The sequence below is a fragment of the Coregonus lavaretus genome, assembly GCF_964263955.1.
Source record: "Coregonus lavaretus genome assembly, contig: HAP1_SCAFFOLD_156, whole genome shotgun sequence".
NCBI lineage: Eukaryota > Metazoa > Chordata > Actinopteri > Salmoniformes > Salmonidae > Coregonus > Coregonus lavaretus.
Window position 1 is genome coordinate 842,504 of NW_028164304.1, and position 15,771 is coordinate 858,274.

At 46.8% G+C, this 15,771-nt stretch overlaps 1 protein-coding gene across 1 annotated transcript in view; it reads right to left on the reverse strand.

Annotated features, from left to right (window-relative positions):
- LOC311117221 (unconventional myosin-IXAa-like) overlaps window positions 1–15,771 on the reverse strand; it is a 73,168-nt gene that overhangs the window by 12,411 nt on the left and 44,986 nt on the right. The window contains exons 19-31 of the mRNA XM_084192197.1: window positions 14,793–14,942; window positions 11,953–12,263; window positions 9,307–11,277; window positions 8,525–8,627; window positions 7,995–8,195; window positions 7,023–7,126; window positions 5,410–5,540; window positions 5,046–5,251; window positions 4,508–4,627; window positions 3,383–3,571; window positions 2,365–2,412; window positions 1,837–1,948; window positions 1,387–1,448 (exon numbers count right to left, since the gene is read on the reverse strand). Of these exons, the coding sequence (XP_084048323.1) occupies window positions 1,387–1,448; window positions 1,837–1,948; window positions 2,365–2,412; window positions 3,383–3,571; window positions 4,508–4,627; window positions 5,046–5,251; window positions 5,410–5,540; window positions 7,023–7,126; window positions 7,995–8,195; window positions 8,525–8,627; window positions 9,307–11,277; window positions 11,953–12,263; window positions 14,793–14,942 (3,708 nt within the window). The remainder of the gene's footprint in view (window positions 1–1,386; window positions 1,449–1,836; window positions 1,949–2,364; window positions 2,413–3,382; window positions 3,572–4,507; window positions 4,628–5,045; window positions 5,252–5,409; window positions 5,541–7,022; window positions 7,127–7,994; window positions 8,196–8,524; window positions 8,628–9,306; window positions 11,278–11,952; window positions 12,264–14,792; window positions 14,943–15,771) is intronic.

The following is a 15,771-nucleotide window of genomic DNA, read 5'->3' on the forward strand; positions in this document are numbered from 1 at the left end:
ATACGGACTTTCAGCTCCCTCCAAAGATTTTCTATTGGGTTCAGGTCTGGAGACTGGCTAGGCCACTCCAGGACCTTGAGATGCTTCTTACGGAGCCACTCCTTAGTTGCCCTGGCTGTGTGATTCGGGTCGTTGTCATGCTGGAAGACCCAGCTACGACGCATCTTCAATGCTCTTACTGAGGGAAGGAGGTTGTTGGCCAAGATCTCGCGATACATGGCCCCATCCATCCTCCCCTCAATACGGTGCAGTCGTCCTGTCCCCTTTGCAGAAAAGCATCCCCAAAGAATTATGTTTCCACCTCCATGCTTCACGGTTGGGATGGTGTTCTTGGGGTTGTACTCATCCTCCTTCTTCCTCCAAACACGGCGAGTGGATTTAGACCAAAAAGCTCTAATTTTGTCTCATCAGACCACATGACCTTCTCCCATTCCTCCTCTGGATCATCCAGATGGTCATTGGCAAACTTCAGACGGGCCTGGACATGCGCTGGCTTGAGCAGGGGGACCTTGCGTGCGCTGCAGGATTTGAATCCATGACGGCGTAGTGTGTTACTAATGGTTTTCTTTAAGACTGTGGTCCCAGCTCTCTTCAGGTCATTGACCAGGTCCTGCCATGTAGTTCTGGGCTGATCCCTCACCTTCCTCATGATCATTGATGCCCTACGAGGTGAGATCTTGCATGGAGCCCCAGACCGAGGGTGATTGACCGTCATCTTGAACTTCTTCAATTTTCTAATAATTGCGCCAACAGTTGTTGCCTTCTCACCAAGCTGCTTGCCTTTTGTCCTGTAGCCCATCCCAGCCTTGTGCAGGTCTACAATTTTATCCCTGATGTCCTTACACAGCTCTCTGGTCTTGGCCATTGTGGAGAGGTTGGAGTCTGTTTGATTGAGTGTTTGGACAGGTGTCTTTTATACAGGTAACGAGTTCAAACAGGTGCAGTTAATACAGGTAATGAGTGGAGAACAGGAGGGCTTCTTAAAGAAAAACTAACAGGTCTGTGAGAGCCGGAATTCTTACTGGTTGGTAGGTGATCAAATACTTATGTCATGCAATAAAATGCAAATTAATTACTTAAAAATCATACAATGTGATTTTCTGGATTTTTGTTTTAGATTCCATCTCTCACAGTTGAAGTGTACCTATGATATAAATTACAGACCTCTACATGCTTTGTAAGTAGGAAAACCTGCAAAATCGGCAGTTCTCCCCACTGTAGGTAGTTGTCGGTGTCCGTTGATCTAGTATAGGTAGTTATCGGTGTCCGTTGATCTAGTATAGGTAGTTGTCGGTGTCCGTTGATCTAGTATAGGTAGTTGTCGGTGTCCGTTGATCTAGAATAGGTAGTTGTCGGTGTCCGTTGATCTAGTATAGGTAGTCTCACCTTTTTGCTGCATTTCGTGGTCAGCTTCAGGCAGCACTTTCTGTGGCAGGCGTAGCGACACACTGGATAAACACAGCCAGAGAAATGCAAGTCAGTGCCATTTTCCACCGAAAGACAGTGCCTCCGCATTGTTACCAAGGGAGGAAAAACAAACTGTTATGGGCGCTAGCTAACTGACTACAGGGCTAAGAGACAGAGGCAACATTGGCCAGGGAGGAGAAAACATCCTTTCTGACTGCTGCTTGAGAAAACTGTGGAGGATGAGGAGCTGCAGACCACGAGTCCAGTTGAACACAATCTGATTAGTAGGAGGGGTTAGGAGGGGCCACAGCTCAAAGCTTGGCCAAAGGGCAGCTGAGGACATGCACAGTAATAATGTGTGAGTCTGTGTGTGTGTGTGTGTGTGTGCTTGCGTGCGTGTGTTGTGTGTGTGTGTGCGCGAGTACTCACATTTGCAGACGCAGGCCCTGTCCATCATCCAGATAAGAGAGGAGCAGTACTCGCAGTAGGTGGGGATGCTGTACTGGGTGGCCTTGAAAATATGGCCATTGTGTTCCTCCACCTGTAGGGGGCAGTGGAGAGGAGGGAAGAAAAGAGCCAAGGAGAGTTTATGTTGACATTAATTCTTTCTATAGTCTCTGACTCTCCTGTCTGTTCTGGTTAATGGCCTATTTTCTTTTGTTTCTAAAGGAAAGAGAATCATGGCTGACTGGCGGTTAATATGTTTTAAATTGAGACTCCGCGATATGACGTTGCTACGAGCAGGTTCAATCTGCTACAGTGCGATAGCCGCGGGAACAAAACAGCGGAGAAGTTTCGCCTCGTGCTTCAATGCTTTTTTAGTTGTTGCGGAAAAATCGGCCCGATTTTGCTGTTTACTTCGTGCATCACCTGACTATACATTTAAGATCAGTCTGGTCTCAGTCTCATACCAAAATGGTTGACTACTAGTTTGAAACAGAAAGAGCAGGCACTCACAATGTCAGCGTCTTTTTTCCTCCTCTTTTTGCGCTCAGGTTTGGGGACCTGCTGGGGGAACACAACCAAATATAACAGAGCTCTGACAACAACAAATACTGTAATACCCTTGTAGCTTACAAGTTAATAAGATCGTAAAGACCAAAATGCTATTTTCCAGCAGACCCTCTCTTCCAGAGGGTCTAAGTATAGTAGCCAAGGCTTCATGTGACCCGTACAGGGATTAAAATTAGTTACCTGGGTGTTGGAAGCAGTTACATCAGCAGCTAACCCTGTTAACCAGGCCACTGTAGCAGTGCTGTGCCGACAACACACACACACACACACACACACACACCCTGCAGCTACTAACATTACTGCTAACCCACCTAAACCATGGCTTCAGCTACTAACATTACTGCTAACCCACCTAAACCATGGCTTCAGCTACTAACATTACTGCTAACCCACCTAAACCATGGCTTCAGCTACTAACATTACTGCTAACCCACCTAAACCATGGCTTCAGTTACCAACATTACTGCTAACCCACCTAAACCATTGCTTCAGCTACTAACATTACTGCTAAACCACCTAAACCATGGCTTCAGCTACTAACATTACTGCTAACCCACCTAAACCATGGCTTCAGCTACTAACATTACTGCTAACCCACCTAAACCATGGCTTCAGCTACTAACATTACTGCTCACCCACCTAAACCATGGCTTCAGTTACCAACATTACTGCTAACCCACCTAAACCATTGCTTCAGCTACTAACATTACTGCTAACCCACCTAAACCATGGCTTCAGCTACTAACATTACTGCTAACCCACCTAAACCATGGCTTCAGCTACTAACATTACTGCTAACCCACCTAAACCATGGCTTCAGTTACCAACATTACTGCTAACCCACCTAAACCATGGCTTCAGCTCAGACAGCATGCAGTGCACAGTGTGATACTTAGCTACATAGCCAACGGCTACAATAACAACATTGCACCAGACAGAAGGTCAGCGGTGGAGGTGGTACCTTGCTGATGGTGCTGTCCATGGGCTTGTACTCGGTCATGAACTCGTCCAGAAAGATCTTGAAGGTGTTGACCCAGACCTTGACAGGCGACTCGCTCCAGTCCCGCTGCTCCAGACGCATGGTCTTCTCCAGGATCTGTTCAAACAGGGCGTACAAGTCCTTGTAGCGGATACTCTTCCCATCATCCATCTGGAGAGCACAAACAAGAGGTTTACATTAAAAAAACATGCCGGTAACTACTGCCATTTAAATACATAATTTATGTATTAAGGACACTATTGTAAAGTAGTTACCATGTAACTACTAGCATGTAAATACATAGGTATTAAGGACACTATTGTAAAGTAGTTACCATGTAACTACTGCCATTTAAATACATATGTATTAAGGACACTATTGTAAAGTAGTTACCATGTAACTACTAGCATGAAAATACATAGGTAATAAGGACACTATTGTAAAGTAGTTACCATGTAACTACTGCCATTTAAATACATATGTATTATGGACACTATTGTAAAGTAGTTACCATGTAACTACTGCCATTTAAATACATAGGTATTAAGGACACTATTGTAAAGTAGTTACCATGTAACTACTGCCATTTAAATACATATGTATTAAGGACACTATTGTAAAGTAGTTACCATGTAACTACTGCCATGTAAATACATATGTATTAAGGACACTATTGTAAAGTAGTTACCATGTAACTACTGCCATGTAAATACATATGTATTAAGGACACTATTGTAAAGTAGTTACCATGTAACTACTGCCATGTAAATACATAGGTATTAAGGACACTATTGTAAAGTAGTTACCATGTAACTACTGCCATGTAAATACATATGTATTAAGGACACTATTGTAAAGTAGTTACCATGTAACTACTGCCATGTAAATACATATGTATTAAGGACACTATTGTAAAGTAGTTACCATGTAACTACTGCCATGTAAATACATAGGTATTAAGGACACTATTGTAAAGTAGTTACCATGTAAATACATAGGTATTAAGGACACTATTGTAAAGTAGTTACCATGTAACCACTGCCATGTAAATACATAGGTATTAGGGACCCTCGGATTCTAACAGGGTTGTTGCGCTGCCGTACTAACCGCTAGAGCAGTAGAATAGGAGTTGAAGATGTTGAGGCGGAACTCCTTCAAGGCCTTTTTGAACACCACGTCCACCATTGTGTCTTTCTTACCGCCGTCCTCTGCCACCAGGTCACTGATCTAAATGAAACAAAAACAACTCCTTGATAAAAGTATTCTCTAGGGCTTTGGTACATGAGCCTTGTAAAACAACTTAAGACTGGACATTGAACAACCTCAATACTGATATTCAAATCATCATCATGTTCAAAGCTCAAAATTCTAATTGAGAATTTATATTGGTAGTCAACCTGAAAGCGCCACCTTCCTCGTGCTGATGTAATAACGCTCTGTGTGTGTGTGTGTTTGTGTGTGTGTTGTTCTGAGTTTCTTCATATGCATGTATCTATATGTGTGTGTATGTTCGAGTGTGTGCTTTGTGTCCATGTGTGCGAGTCTGCATATGCCTGCATATTTCTGTGTGTGTGTATGTGTGTGTGTGTATTTGTGTGCGTGTGTATGTGTGTGTGTGTGTGTGTGTGGGTGTGTGTGTGTGTACCTTCTTCATGAGGAAGTCGTTCATGCTCCTGTAGTCGTTGGTGCAGGTGAGGATCTGCAGAGCGTCGTTCCCCCACTGGGCGGGCTCTAGGGCCCCGCTGCTGATCTTGACGCTACGCCGCCTCTTCACTTTGGGCTCCTTGTTCTCCTTGGCCCCCCGCTCCAGGGTCATGTCTGGACTACGAGGCGGGGACATGTAATCCTGTCCTGCTGGGAGGGAGGGATGGAGAGACAGACAGAGAGACAGACAGACAGTAAGTCTAACACCTTTCGTTCAAGTCTTCTAGACTCAAGTGATCTTCACTGTGTCTTCTTCTGACAGTTAGACCTGTTGAACCACACGATGCCCTTTAACCCCCACCCACCTTCACCCAGCAGTGGCCCCGTGTCTCCGTCGTCTGCCTCCATGGAGTCACCTCCGCAGAACAGCTTCTCTCTGGATGACTTCTTCTCGCCCTGCTTCGTCTTGCCCCAGAAGCGCATCTTACCACGAACCCTGGTGGTGGGAGAGACAGATCACAGCTTCATTATCCCTAACCCTGGTGGTGGGAGACAGATCACAGCTTCATTATCCATAACCCTGGTGGTGGGAGACAGATCACAGCTTCATTATCCATAACCCTGGTGGTGGGAGACAGAGCACAGCTTCATTAACCCTAACCCTGGTGGTGGGAGAGACAGATCACAGCTTCATTATCCCTAACCCTGGTGGTGGGAGAGACAGATCACAGCTTCATTATCCCTAACCCTGGTGGTGGGAGACAGATCACAGCTTCATTATCCCTAACCCTGGTTGTGGGACACATATCACAGCTTCATTAACCCTAACCCTGGTGGTGGGACACAGATCACAGCTTCATTAACCCTAACCCTGGTGGTGGGAGACAGATCACAGCTTCATTAACCCTAACCCTGGTGGTAGGAGACAGATCACAGCTTCATTATCCCTAACCCTGGTGGTGGGAGACAGATCACAGCTTCATTAACCCTAACCCTGGTGGTGGGAGACAGATCACAGCTTCATTAACCCTAACCCTGGTGGTGGGAGACAGATCACAGCTTCATTAACCAAGAATGGGCTGCCATCAGTCAGGATGTGGCCCACAAGTTAACTGACAGCATGCCAGGGCGGATTGCAGAGGTCTTGAAAAAGAAGGGTCAACACTGCAAATATTGACTCTTTGCATAAACTTAATGTAATTGTCAATAAAAGCATTTGACACTTGTGGAATGCTTGTAATTATACTTCAGTATACCATAGTAACATCTGACAAAAATATATCATAACACTGAAGCAGCAAACTTTGTGAAGACCAATACTTGTGTCATTCTCAAAACTTTGGACCACGACTGTAGATGAAGGGGAGGAGACAGGTTAAAGAAGGATTTTTAAGCCTTGAGACAATTTAGACATGAACTGTGTATGTGTGCCATTCAGAGGGTGAATGGGCAAGACAGATTTAAGTGCCTTTGAACAGGGTATGGTAGTAGGTGCCAGGCGGACCAGTTTGAGTGTGCCAAGAAATGCAACGCTTCTCGGTTTTTCACGCTCAACAGTTTCCCCATGTGTATCAAGAATGGTCCAACACCCAAAGGATATTCAGCCAACTTGACACAACCGTGGGACGCATTGGAGTCAACATGGGCCAGCGTCCCTGTGGAACGCTTTCGACACCTTGTAGAGTCCATGCCCGACAAACTGAGGCTTTTCTAAGGGCAAAAGGGAGGGGTGCAACTCAATATAGTCCCCTGTAGCTCAGTTGGTAGAGCATGGCGCTTGCAACGCCAGGGTTGTGGGTTCGTTTCCCACGGGGGGCCAGTATGAAAATGTATGCACTCACTAACTGTAAGTCGCTCTGGATAAGAGCGTCTGCTAAATGACTAAAATGTCAATATTAGGAAGGTGTTCTTAATGTTTTGTCCACTCCGTGTATACTGTATTAAAATGACTACAATGGACACCATGACAGGAACAAACCTTCCATCTGACTGGGTGTTCTTGCGTATCGTGTCAACTTTGGCCAGATCTCCAGACGACATGGCCTTGTGCATCTTCTTCTGTTCCTCAGAGCTGGTGGAAGGCTGAAACGCCAATGAATGACACAATGTCAGCATCATCATATAGAAACAGATAGGACAATTAAAAGAGACTTTTCAATATCTACAGTACTAACTGAAGTTAGTGTGTTACTCTACGTCTATGTTTTCGTATCTCACAGGAGACGGGAGGATTTTTCCCCCACGCCAGTAGATGGCAGTACAACAATGGATTCCTTGACAAAATGTAGCACTTCCACTAGCCTGAGTTGTCAGTTGTACTCAAGACTAACATTTTTCAATGCTGTCTATAGCTCACAGTTTTTCACTAGCATACCTGACTAGCAGTATATCTAACATGGATAGCCAGCTAGCACAATAAAGACAGTTTATGTTACACTGAAGTAGAGAGGTCAGGAATGTGTGTTAATGGATCATCAGGGGAGGAAGGTCAAGGTTGAGCGATGACCTTCGACCCAGGATCCCAGGGTTCGGTCTGAAAGCAGGGCTAATGGTGAGAAGAGAAAGCTAACAGGCTAACAGGCTACAGTAACACATGCCATGGTTAATTATGCTGACAGAGGTGCAGAAGGAGAATCACTTCGGGGCTGTGAAGAAGTGAGGAGAGAGGCTAAGCTAGGCTAGAACCTTGATCGGGTTTTAAAGAGAAGAGTGTGTTAGCACCGTTGAAACAGTTTATGCTCGGCGGAAGAGTGAAAATCTAGTTAAAGCGTAGGTTGTTTAGTTGAGTTGGTCGGTAGAGCAGGTCTGCCCAGCCAGTGCTAAAGAGGGTTAACAGCAGGGGGAAGAAAGATGGCCGTCCCACTGTGAAGCTTAGAGGAACAAGAGAATAACTTATATTAGTTGAATTGGGGTGTAGGCCAAGGTTTAGGTTTGGGTCTGTTTTCTTTACCATCTCTGAGTCACTGAAACACTCAAAGGACTGCTGTTTAGGGAGGGTTGGGATGTAGGGGGGAGGGGAGGAGTGGGGGGGCTTTCCATCGTACTCATCCTCCTCCGACTCGCCCCCCAGCGAGGAGGTCGGCGTGCGGGTCAGAAAGTCAGAGCGCGTCCGTGCCATGCGGGCTTTCTTTCTGTGGCCCGCCCTGCTGACCTGGTTGACCAAAAACGATATAACAACAGTTGAAACACACTGAGAAACAGGCCATTGAATGCTGCTTTCCTCTTTAGAACCTGTGGATACTAGACAGGGTCGTTGGGGATGCCCCAATGTTTCCTTTTTCAATCTGTGCAACTAGCTTTCTGTGTCACCATCTTTTTATTACGTCGGTCTCTCTCTCTCTCTAGGATATGTACACACATGCAAACACTTAGAACACCCACACCCACACAATATCTCTTTATCAGTCTGACTATTAGATATGGACATGCAAATACATACTATTATGACAACAAATGCTACCAGTTCTGCTATTCACTAACCTCCTGTGTTTTCAGTCCTATCGAGGGCTTGGAGCTTGAGGAGGGGTCCTCCTTTGGGACTGCTACAGCCTTCTCTTGATTGACAGGCTTGTCCTTGTCAAACCTAAAACACATCGAGTCATTGAGTAAGGGAATGAAGATGGGGTTAAAGTTGCAATATGTAACTTTTTGGGCGACCCGACCAACTTCACATAGAAAGGTGAATTATAGATCTGTCATTGTCATTGAAAGCAAGTCTAAGAAGCGGTAGATATGTTCTATGTGCGCTATTTCTATGCTTCCTGCTCTTAAGTTTCATATTGCATCTTTTACTTTCGGTTTTGTACACCAGCTTCAAAGAGCTGAAAATACCATATTTTTGGTTATGGAAGATATATTTCACAGCGGTTTAGATGGTACAATGATTCTCTACACTCTGAGTTCTTGTTTTGTCATAAACTGAAATTAGGCGAACTATTAGAATTTTAGCAACCAGGAAATGGTGGAGCGATTTCTGCATATTGCACCTTTAAGTTTATCTGTGAAATAGTAAATCATTATTCCAAACCCATTAATTCCCAAGCAACACCTATTTTGCTCATGTTTTTATTTATTTAAATAACCTTTATGTGAACTATGCATCTATTACGTCTCTTTGTTTCTTTTCAGAGGTTAAGAATTATATATGACAGACATTTTTAGGAATAATCTCCCATCTCTCCATTAAATGTGTATCAATGTCTAGTTGAGTGGTTAAGGTACCTACAGTACATGATAACTCCATAGCTGGATTCAATACTCACTTAGAGAACGACACCCTGTCTTTGGGCGCAAAGAAGATGTTCCCCGACCTGTCAGTCATGCTGACACTGGCGCCCTGATTGGCCGGGGCCTTCTTGGGGACCCTCCCTCTGGCTCCTCCTCCCCCGCCCTCTCTGGACTCCAGGGTCAAATTCGGCGCCCAGCCGTCCGCAACGGGCCTCCCATCCCTGGTCTTTGCTTTGGGGACTGAGGGAGGTGGAGGGAGCCGGGGCTGGTTGGGCTGGGCCTTGGGCTGGGTCTTGTTGGGCTGGGTCTTGTTGGGCTGGGCCTTGTTGGGCTCAGGATGGGGCTTGGGAACACTCTGGGTGTCCATCGGCCCAGGAGGAGAGAGGTCTGCAGGGGCAGCGGACACAGACTTGGTCTTGAAGGGTGGAGCCAGAGCCGGGGCTCTCTCGATGAGAAGGGAGCTGGGTCTTAGGGGCCTGGTCGAGGTAGCTGCGGTTGCACTCCTGTCTTGGGAGGGCCCTCCCTGGAGGGGCCCCCCCTGCCGGCTCTGCTGGATCCTGACCAGGGCCTCGCCCCTCTGCTTCTCCAACAGTTCCCTCTCGTACTGGGCGAAGTGGCGGCGCTGTCTCTCCAGAACCTCCTTCTGCTGTCGGATCTGGTCCATCATCTCCCGCTCGTTCTGCTGTTGCAGGTGCCGCTGACGCTCCTCCTTTTCCTCGTTCAGTCGCTCCAGCTTCTCCAGGACCAGCTGGTTGGCGGCCGGGACGGGGATGACGGGGGCGGGATCTAGTGGTTGAACGGGCGCCGGAACTGATGGCCGTGGCGATGAAGGGGATTCGCCGGTTTGTGCCGACCCGTCATGAACCTCTACAGGGGGAAGATGAACGACAGCACCACCTAGCTCCTCCTGATACAGGGGGGTTTCCTTCTGCATGCTGATGACCACCACCACGGGTCGCCGTGACGACTCCCGCCTTTGTTTGATTGACTTGAGCGGCTTGGTGATGATGGTGGTACTAGTGGTAGTGGTGGTGGTATCTTCCTCGAGGGGTCGCGAGGGGTCAATGCCAGGACGACGGGTGATGACCAAGCTGCCATCAGTTGACGGGACGTAAAAGGTAGGGAGGTAGTTCTCTATCTTGGGCGGAGGTGGAGAGACGGCAGCCGGTTCTGGCTTGGCCTGGCTCTGACTGTCTGGAGGTGGGGAGGCGACATCGGACACAGAAGCCCTGGGAGGCTCCTTCGACATGGGGCTAATGGGGATGACCTCTGGGGCCTGCTCCAGCTCCATCGGCGCTTCATAAGAGAGGGGGGAACCAAGCTCCTTCGCATCCGCCAAAGGTGCCCTCTCCCTGAGTATCTCGTCGTCCACGCTGAGTAGCTCGAAGCTGCCCTTGGAGCTCTGGCTGTCGGGGGTTCCGGGCCCCTGGGGGGAGCGGAGAGGCGAGGTGGTGGCGGGGGCCAGCTCGGCCGACCAGCGCCTCTCCTCAGAGGGGGACGAGGCCCCACCACTGCCCGTGGCCCGCACCTTGAGCAGCTCCAGGCTGAACTTGGCCTGCTCCAGCTCCCTCATCCTCCGGCTCTCCCTCTTGGCCCTGGTGGTCCTCTGGCAGGGCTCGTCCAGGGTCCTGGTCCTCTCTCTCACCACCACCGTGGCAGTGGCAGCTGTCGACGAAACTGGTGGTGGTTCAGACTGGGCCCTACCGGAGCTCTCTGCGGCCCTCGCCACTCCTCCTTCACCTCCTCCCTCTTTTCTCCTCTCCTCCTGGCTGTTCAGTCTCTGGAGGCTCCTCTCCCGCTCCTTGTATGAGCGGTCCTCCCATGTGCTCAGGTCCAGGCCCATGATCCTCACTGGCTGATCATCTTCTTCTGGCGAGAGGCGAGTCTGTCCATTCTGCAGCAGCTGCTGCTGTTGTTGCTGCAGCTGCTGCTGCTGTTGTTGACTCTCTCTCTCCCTCAGCCTCTGCTCCTTCTCTCTCAGTCTCTGCTCCTTCAGCTGCCCGAAACTGTCAATCAAGGAGGCATGGTTACAGCTAAACCAATCACAAGGCAACACCACACCTTCAATGAGTCTTACTTCCTTGTTCCTTGACAAGACAGTTAAACACTTAACTAGACACTTAAAAACATATAACAGTCTCTTCCTGTTGAATGTGTCAACTCAAAGTGGCAGCCTTACGGGAGAACGTCCTCCTCCAGCTCAGCTGACTGTTGCTACTTTGTTCTGGGTGTTTATGTAACCACATTATCTGAACAGGAGATTTTTCAGCTGGCAGGCCATGAATACGGGCACGTCACCAGTTACGACTGGGCGTGGAGGGGGATTGGATATAGAATTATGACCAATAAGTACAGTGAATGAACTTTGCAGCAATTTCTAATCTCGTTGCAAGAATGTTTGAGTTGAAATGATGGTTGAAATGATGGTAGCATGGAAGTTCAGATGGTCTTCTGTGGCAACACTGCCTTCATAAAATTTTCCATGGCATTTCATATTGATTTCCATGATCATGCAAAAGTATCCAGAAACAGTAATGAAGCATAACGTTTTGAAAGCTCAGCTGCAGATAGAAATGCATTTGTAGAACAGACAAAGTGTAGAACAGACTATTCACTCTCATGTCATGTGGAGAACCACGTCTGCTCTAAGAAACGTTCTACAACACTTAACATTAGTTTACCTCTGTCTGGCCAGGTATCCTTTCCCCGCTGCCTGTAGCAGCACCGTGGTGCCACGCAGTCGCAGGTAGGCGTCTCTGGCCATGTGGCAGCGCCAGGCCGTCTGGATGGCGAGTGCTGCCCCCTCCCGTTCTCTCCGCTTCAGCCACGCCCTCCACTCCCTCTGCAGCAGCAGGGCCGCCTCCCGCCACAGCCCGAACCTCCGGCGCTCCTTGTATCCCCGCCAGGCGGTCTGGAGGCACAAAGCCGCCTCCTCCTGGATGCTGGGGTCGTAGTCATCTTCCTGCTTGGACAGGTAGGCACGCCACCATTGCTGTGTGAGGGAAAAGCAGGTGAGATCAGCGCTGTGGATGTTACCGCATTTATAGTATGATGGAATTTGTTAAGTTTCTTGGATTTGAGTCCATCCATCTATAGCAACGTCCAATCCAAAAATCACCCCCCTATGCACTTGTGGAGATCTGATAGGTACAGTATAGGCAAATTGGCAAATATTCCATCAAGCCAATCAGAAATCAAGGTGGAGCTATTACCATGTTGCTTACACCTATCCAATTCTCTCAGATTTCCACAAGTGCATAGAGGCTAGGAGGGCCTGGGGGGTTAGGAGGGCCTGGGGGGTTAGGAGGGCCTGGGGGGTGAGGAGGGCCTGGGGGGTGAGGAGCCTAGGGGGAGCTGGGATTGGGCACTACTGAATAAAATAATTTTTGGTATAGTCAGGGAAAATGTTGTCAAAACAGGACACAAAGCTATCCAAACTTGGCTGACTACACAAAGAGCAAAGGCAGTCTCAGCAGAGATAATATAAATACATTAACTGTTTGACAGACCTTTTGTTCTCCTGCTCTGGGAACATGATCACAACACTTCCATTAGAGGGTTTATTTCAATGTTGTTAGCGCTCTCCCTAAGTCTCTGGCTACTAACACTTCTACCCATTGATTGGATTTCTTTTTCTTTCCAACTAGGCAAAACCAAAACACCCGAGTCTCTTTCCAAAGGACCAAATAGGCGGTTACAGTGTAAACAGATATAATACGAGGCCCTCTCCAAGCAGGGAAGGGAGAGGTGTAGCAGGGGAACATTAACAAGGGTAGATGCCCTGATCCATTTGGTTTCTTTTTTTTATTTATTTTATACTGTTTTTCACACTGTGTATTCATATACTGTATTCTTCACATAGCTCTTTCTAATATATCTAATACAGTACATTGCATTTTGTTACACTGTTTATTCCCATCGCGTATCTATATACTGGATTCCTGACATGGCTCACTGTAATATATCTACTGCTGTACATATCACTCTTAAGTAGATATTGTAGGTGTATATACACATTGATTGCATTTGGATTACTGATAGTGTTAACTGGATTAGTTCTGACATTCCTGATTTCTTGTTTTTAGTTTTTGATTATTATTATTTGTGTACTTGTTTGACAATTTTGCTGCACTGTTAGGAGCTAGTAAAACAAGCATTCACTATAACATCTGTCAAACTGTGTACGTGACCAATAAACTTTGACTTGATCCCGGAGTGCCAGAGGTATTGCAGGGTTTGATTCCAACCAGGTACCACACCTGACTCTACTAATCACCTCAACAACTGTGCTAGTTGATCAATATCAGTGATTGGCTAAATTACACCAAGGTCTCAAAGATCTAAAGCAAAAAAGGCCAACTGACAAACCCGAAGTACCTATCCTTAAGGTGTATTATATCCAGTACCATTCATAGCCAACTTCTCTAGTACAATAATGTCCCACTTTATGAGAGGACTTAGTTTTGGTTCCTGCTGGATACTGTAACGTAACTGAATCAACAATTGCATAAGTACTAGGATCAAATATCTGGTATGAGTCTTAGATTGTGATCGTGAAAGTTGAATGACATCCAAAACAAAGTTGAGGAACGGTCAAGACAAATAGTTGAGCTAATTCACATAATTTTCCACAAAAATTAATTGTGGGATTTTGTGGGATTACTGAAAGGGCTCTGAATCTAAACATCCCTCCATAACACATACAATTACATATCTTTAGTGGCCCATCAAAACCGGGCTGAGCAAGATTGCACAGATAAGGACTGACACATAACATTGGGATGAGAAGCATTCCTACCTCAGTTCAATAACACCAATATGTGCATTATTTCCCACTTAAATCCATTTACTAAATACTAAATAAATATCACATACACAAACAAACACCTACTGTATCTATAGCCTGGATATACTATATATCATTTACACAGTTAATATCACCAACTATGGTGCTGAGAGCCACAGAACAGGGTGTGCAGACTTTCTACCAGCCCAGCGCTAACACACCTGAGTCAACTAATCAACTCATCAAGACCCTGATTGCGTGCAACTGTAATGAAACCAAAGCCTGCATACCCCTGTAGCAGGACCATGCAACTGTAATGAAACCAAAGCCTGCATACCCCTGTAGCAGGACCATGCAACTGTAATGAAACCAAAGCCTGCATACCCCTGTAGCAGGACCATGCAACTGTAATGAAACCAAAGCCTGCATACCCCTGTAGCAGGACCATGCAACTGTAATGAAACCAAAGCCTGCATACCCCTGTAGCAGGACCATGCAACTGTAATGAAACCAAAGCCTGCATACCCCTGTAGCAGGACCATGTAACTGTAATGAAACCAAAGCCTGCATACCCCTGTAGCAGGACCATGCAACTGTAATGAAACCAAAGCCTGCATACCCCTGTAGCAGGACCAGGGTTGGTGCCCCCTGCCCAGTCACTGGCCCTGGGGTGATGAAGCTTACCCGGTCACTGGCCCTGGGTTGATGAGGCTATAAGAAGGGGACGGTGGTTACCTGGATGGTTGTGGCAGCTAGTCTCATCCTGATGAAGTGTTTCCTCTCCAGCAGGGCCCTGAAGCGGCGCTGTAGCGTGACGATACGGTCCAGGACCTCCCTGTGGAGCAACGCCTGCAGCCGCTGACGCTCCACCTCACGCAGGAACACCTGACAGCGGACACAATGAGTGGCACATCATACACACATACATATATACTCACACAAGGGCACACTGTTCAAGTATGGACATCCTCCTCCCTGGATGATCAGACACAGGGACACAATAATTTCAGGTATGGACCACTAATTATAGACACATCAAACCAAAGGAATAGCTCTGGACCCATCTATCAGAGTGCGTGTGTGTATTACGTCCTGTCTCCCAGAAAGACTACAGTAATATATTGGCACTGCTCCTTATGTTCCTGTTTCTATATTTAAATAAAGTTCAATAACCTAAAGCAGGGCTGAGTCTCCAGCCCCCCCGTGGAGACTGATAAACTGATGGTCAACTACCACTCATGGTCAACTATCCACTAGCTATGAGGACAACGCAAGGCCTGTCTGTTCTGTTCTAGTATAGTTCATTAGCCCAGCACCTGTGTTTTAAGGATGTGCGTATGACCACACACTTTTTTATATATAAGGCTGGTCTAAATGTGTAAAATAAAACAGATCAGTGCCTTATGGCAAATCCCCATGGGGGTACAATATACTACAGAAAACCAAAGACAATTGGATACAATTGTTGATATCTTGACTAAAAAGTCTCAATTGTATCCCTTCCTCTTTGTTTTAATCTACTGTAGTGACAGGCAGTAGGGTGACTAGTACCATGGTTTTAATCTACTGTAGTGACAGGCAGTAGGGTGACTAGTACCATGGTTTTAATCTACTGTAGTGACAGGCAGTAGGGTGAATAGTACCATGGGTTTAATCTACTGTAGTGACAGGCAGTAGGGTGAATAGTACCATGGTTTTAATCTACTGTAGTGAC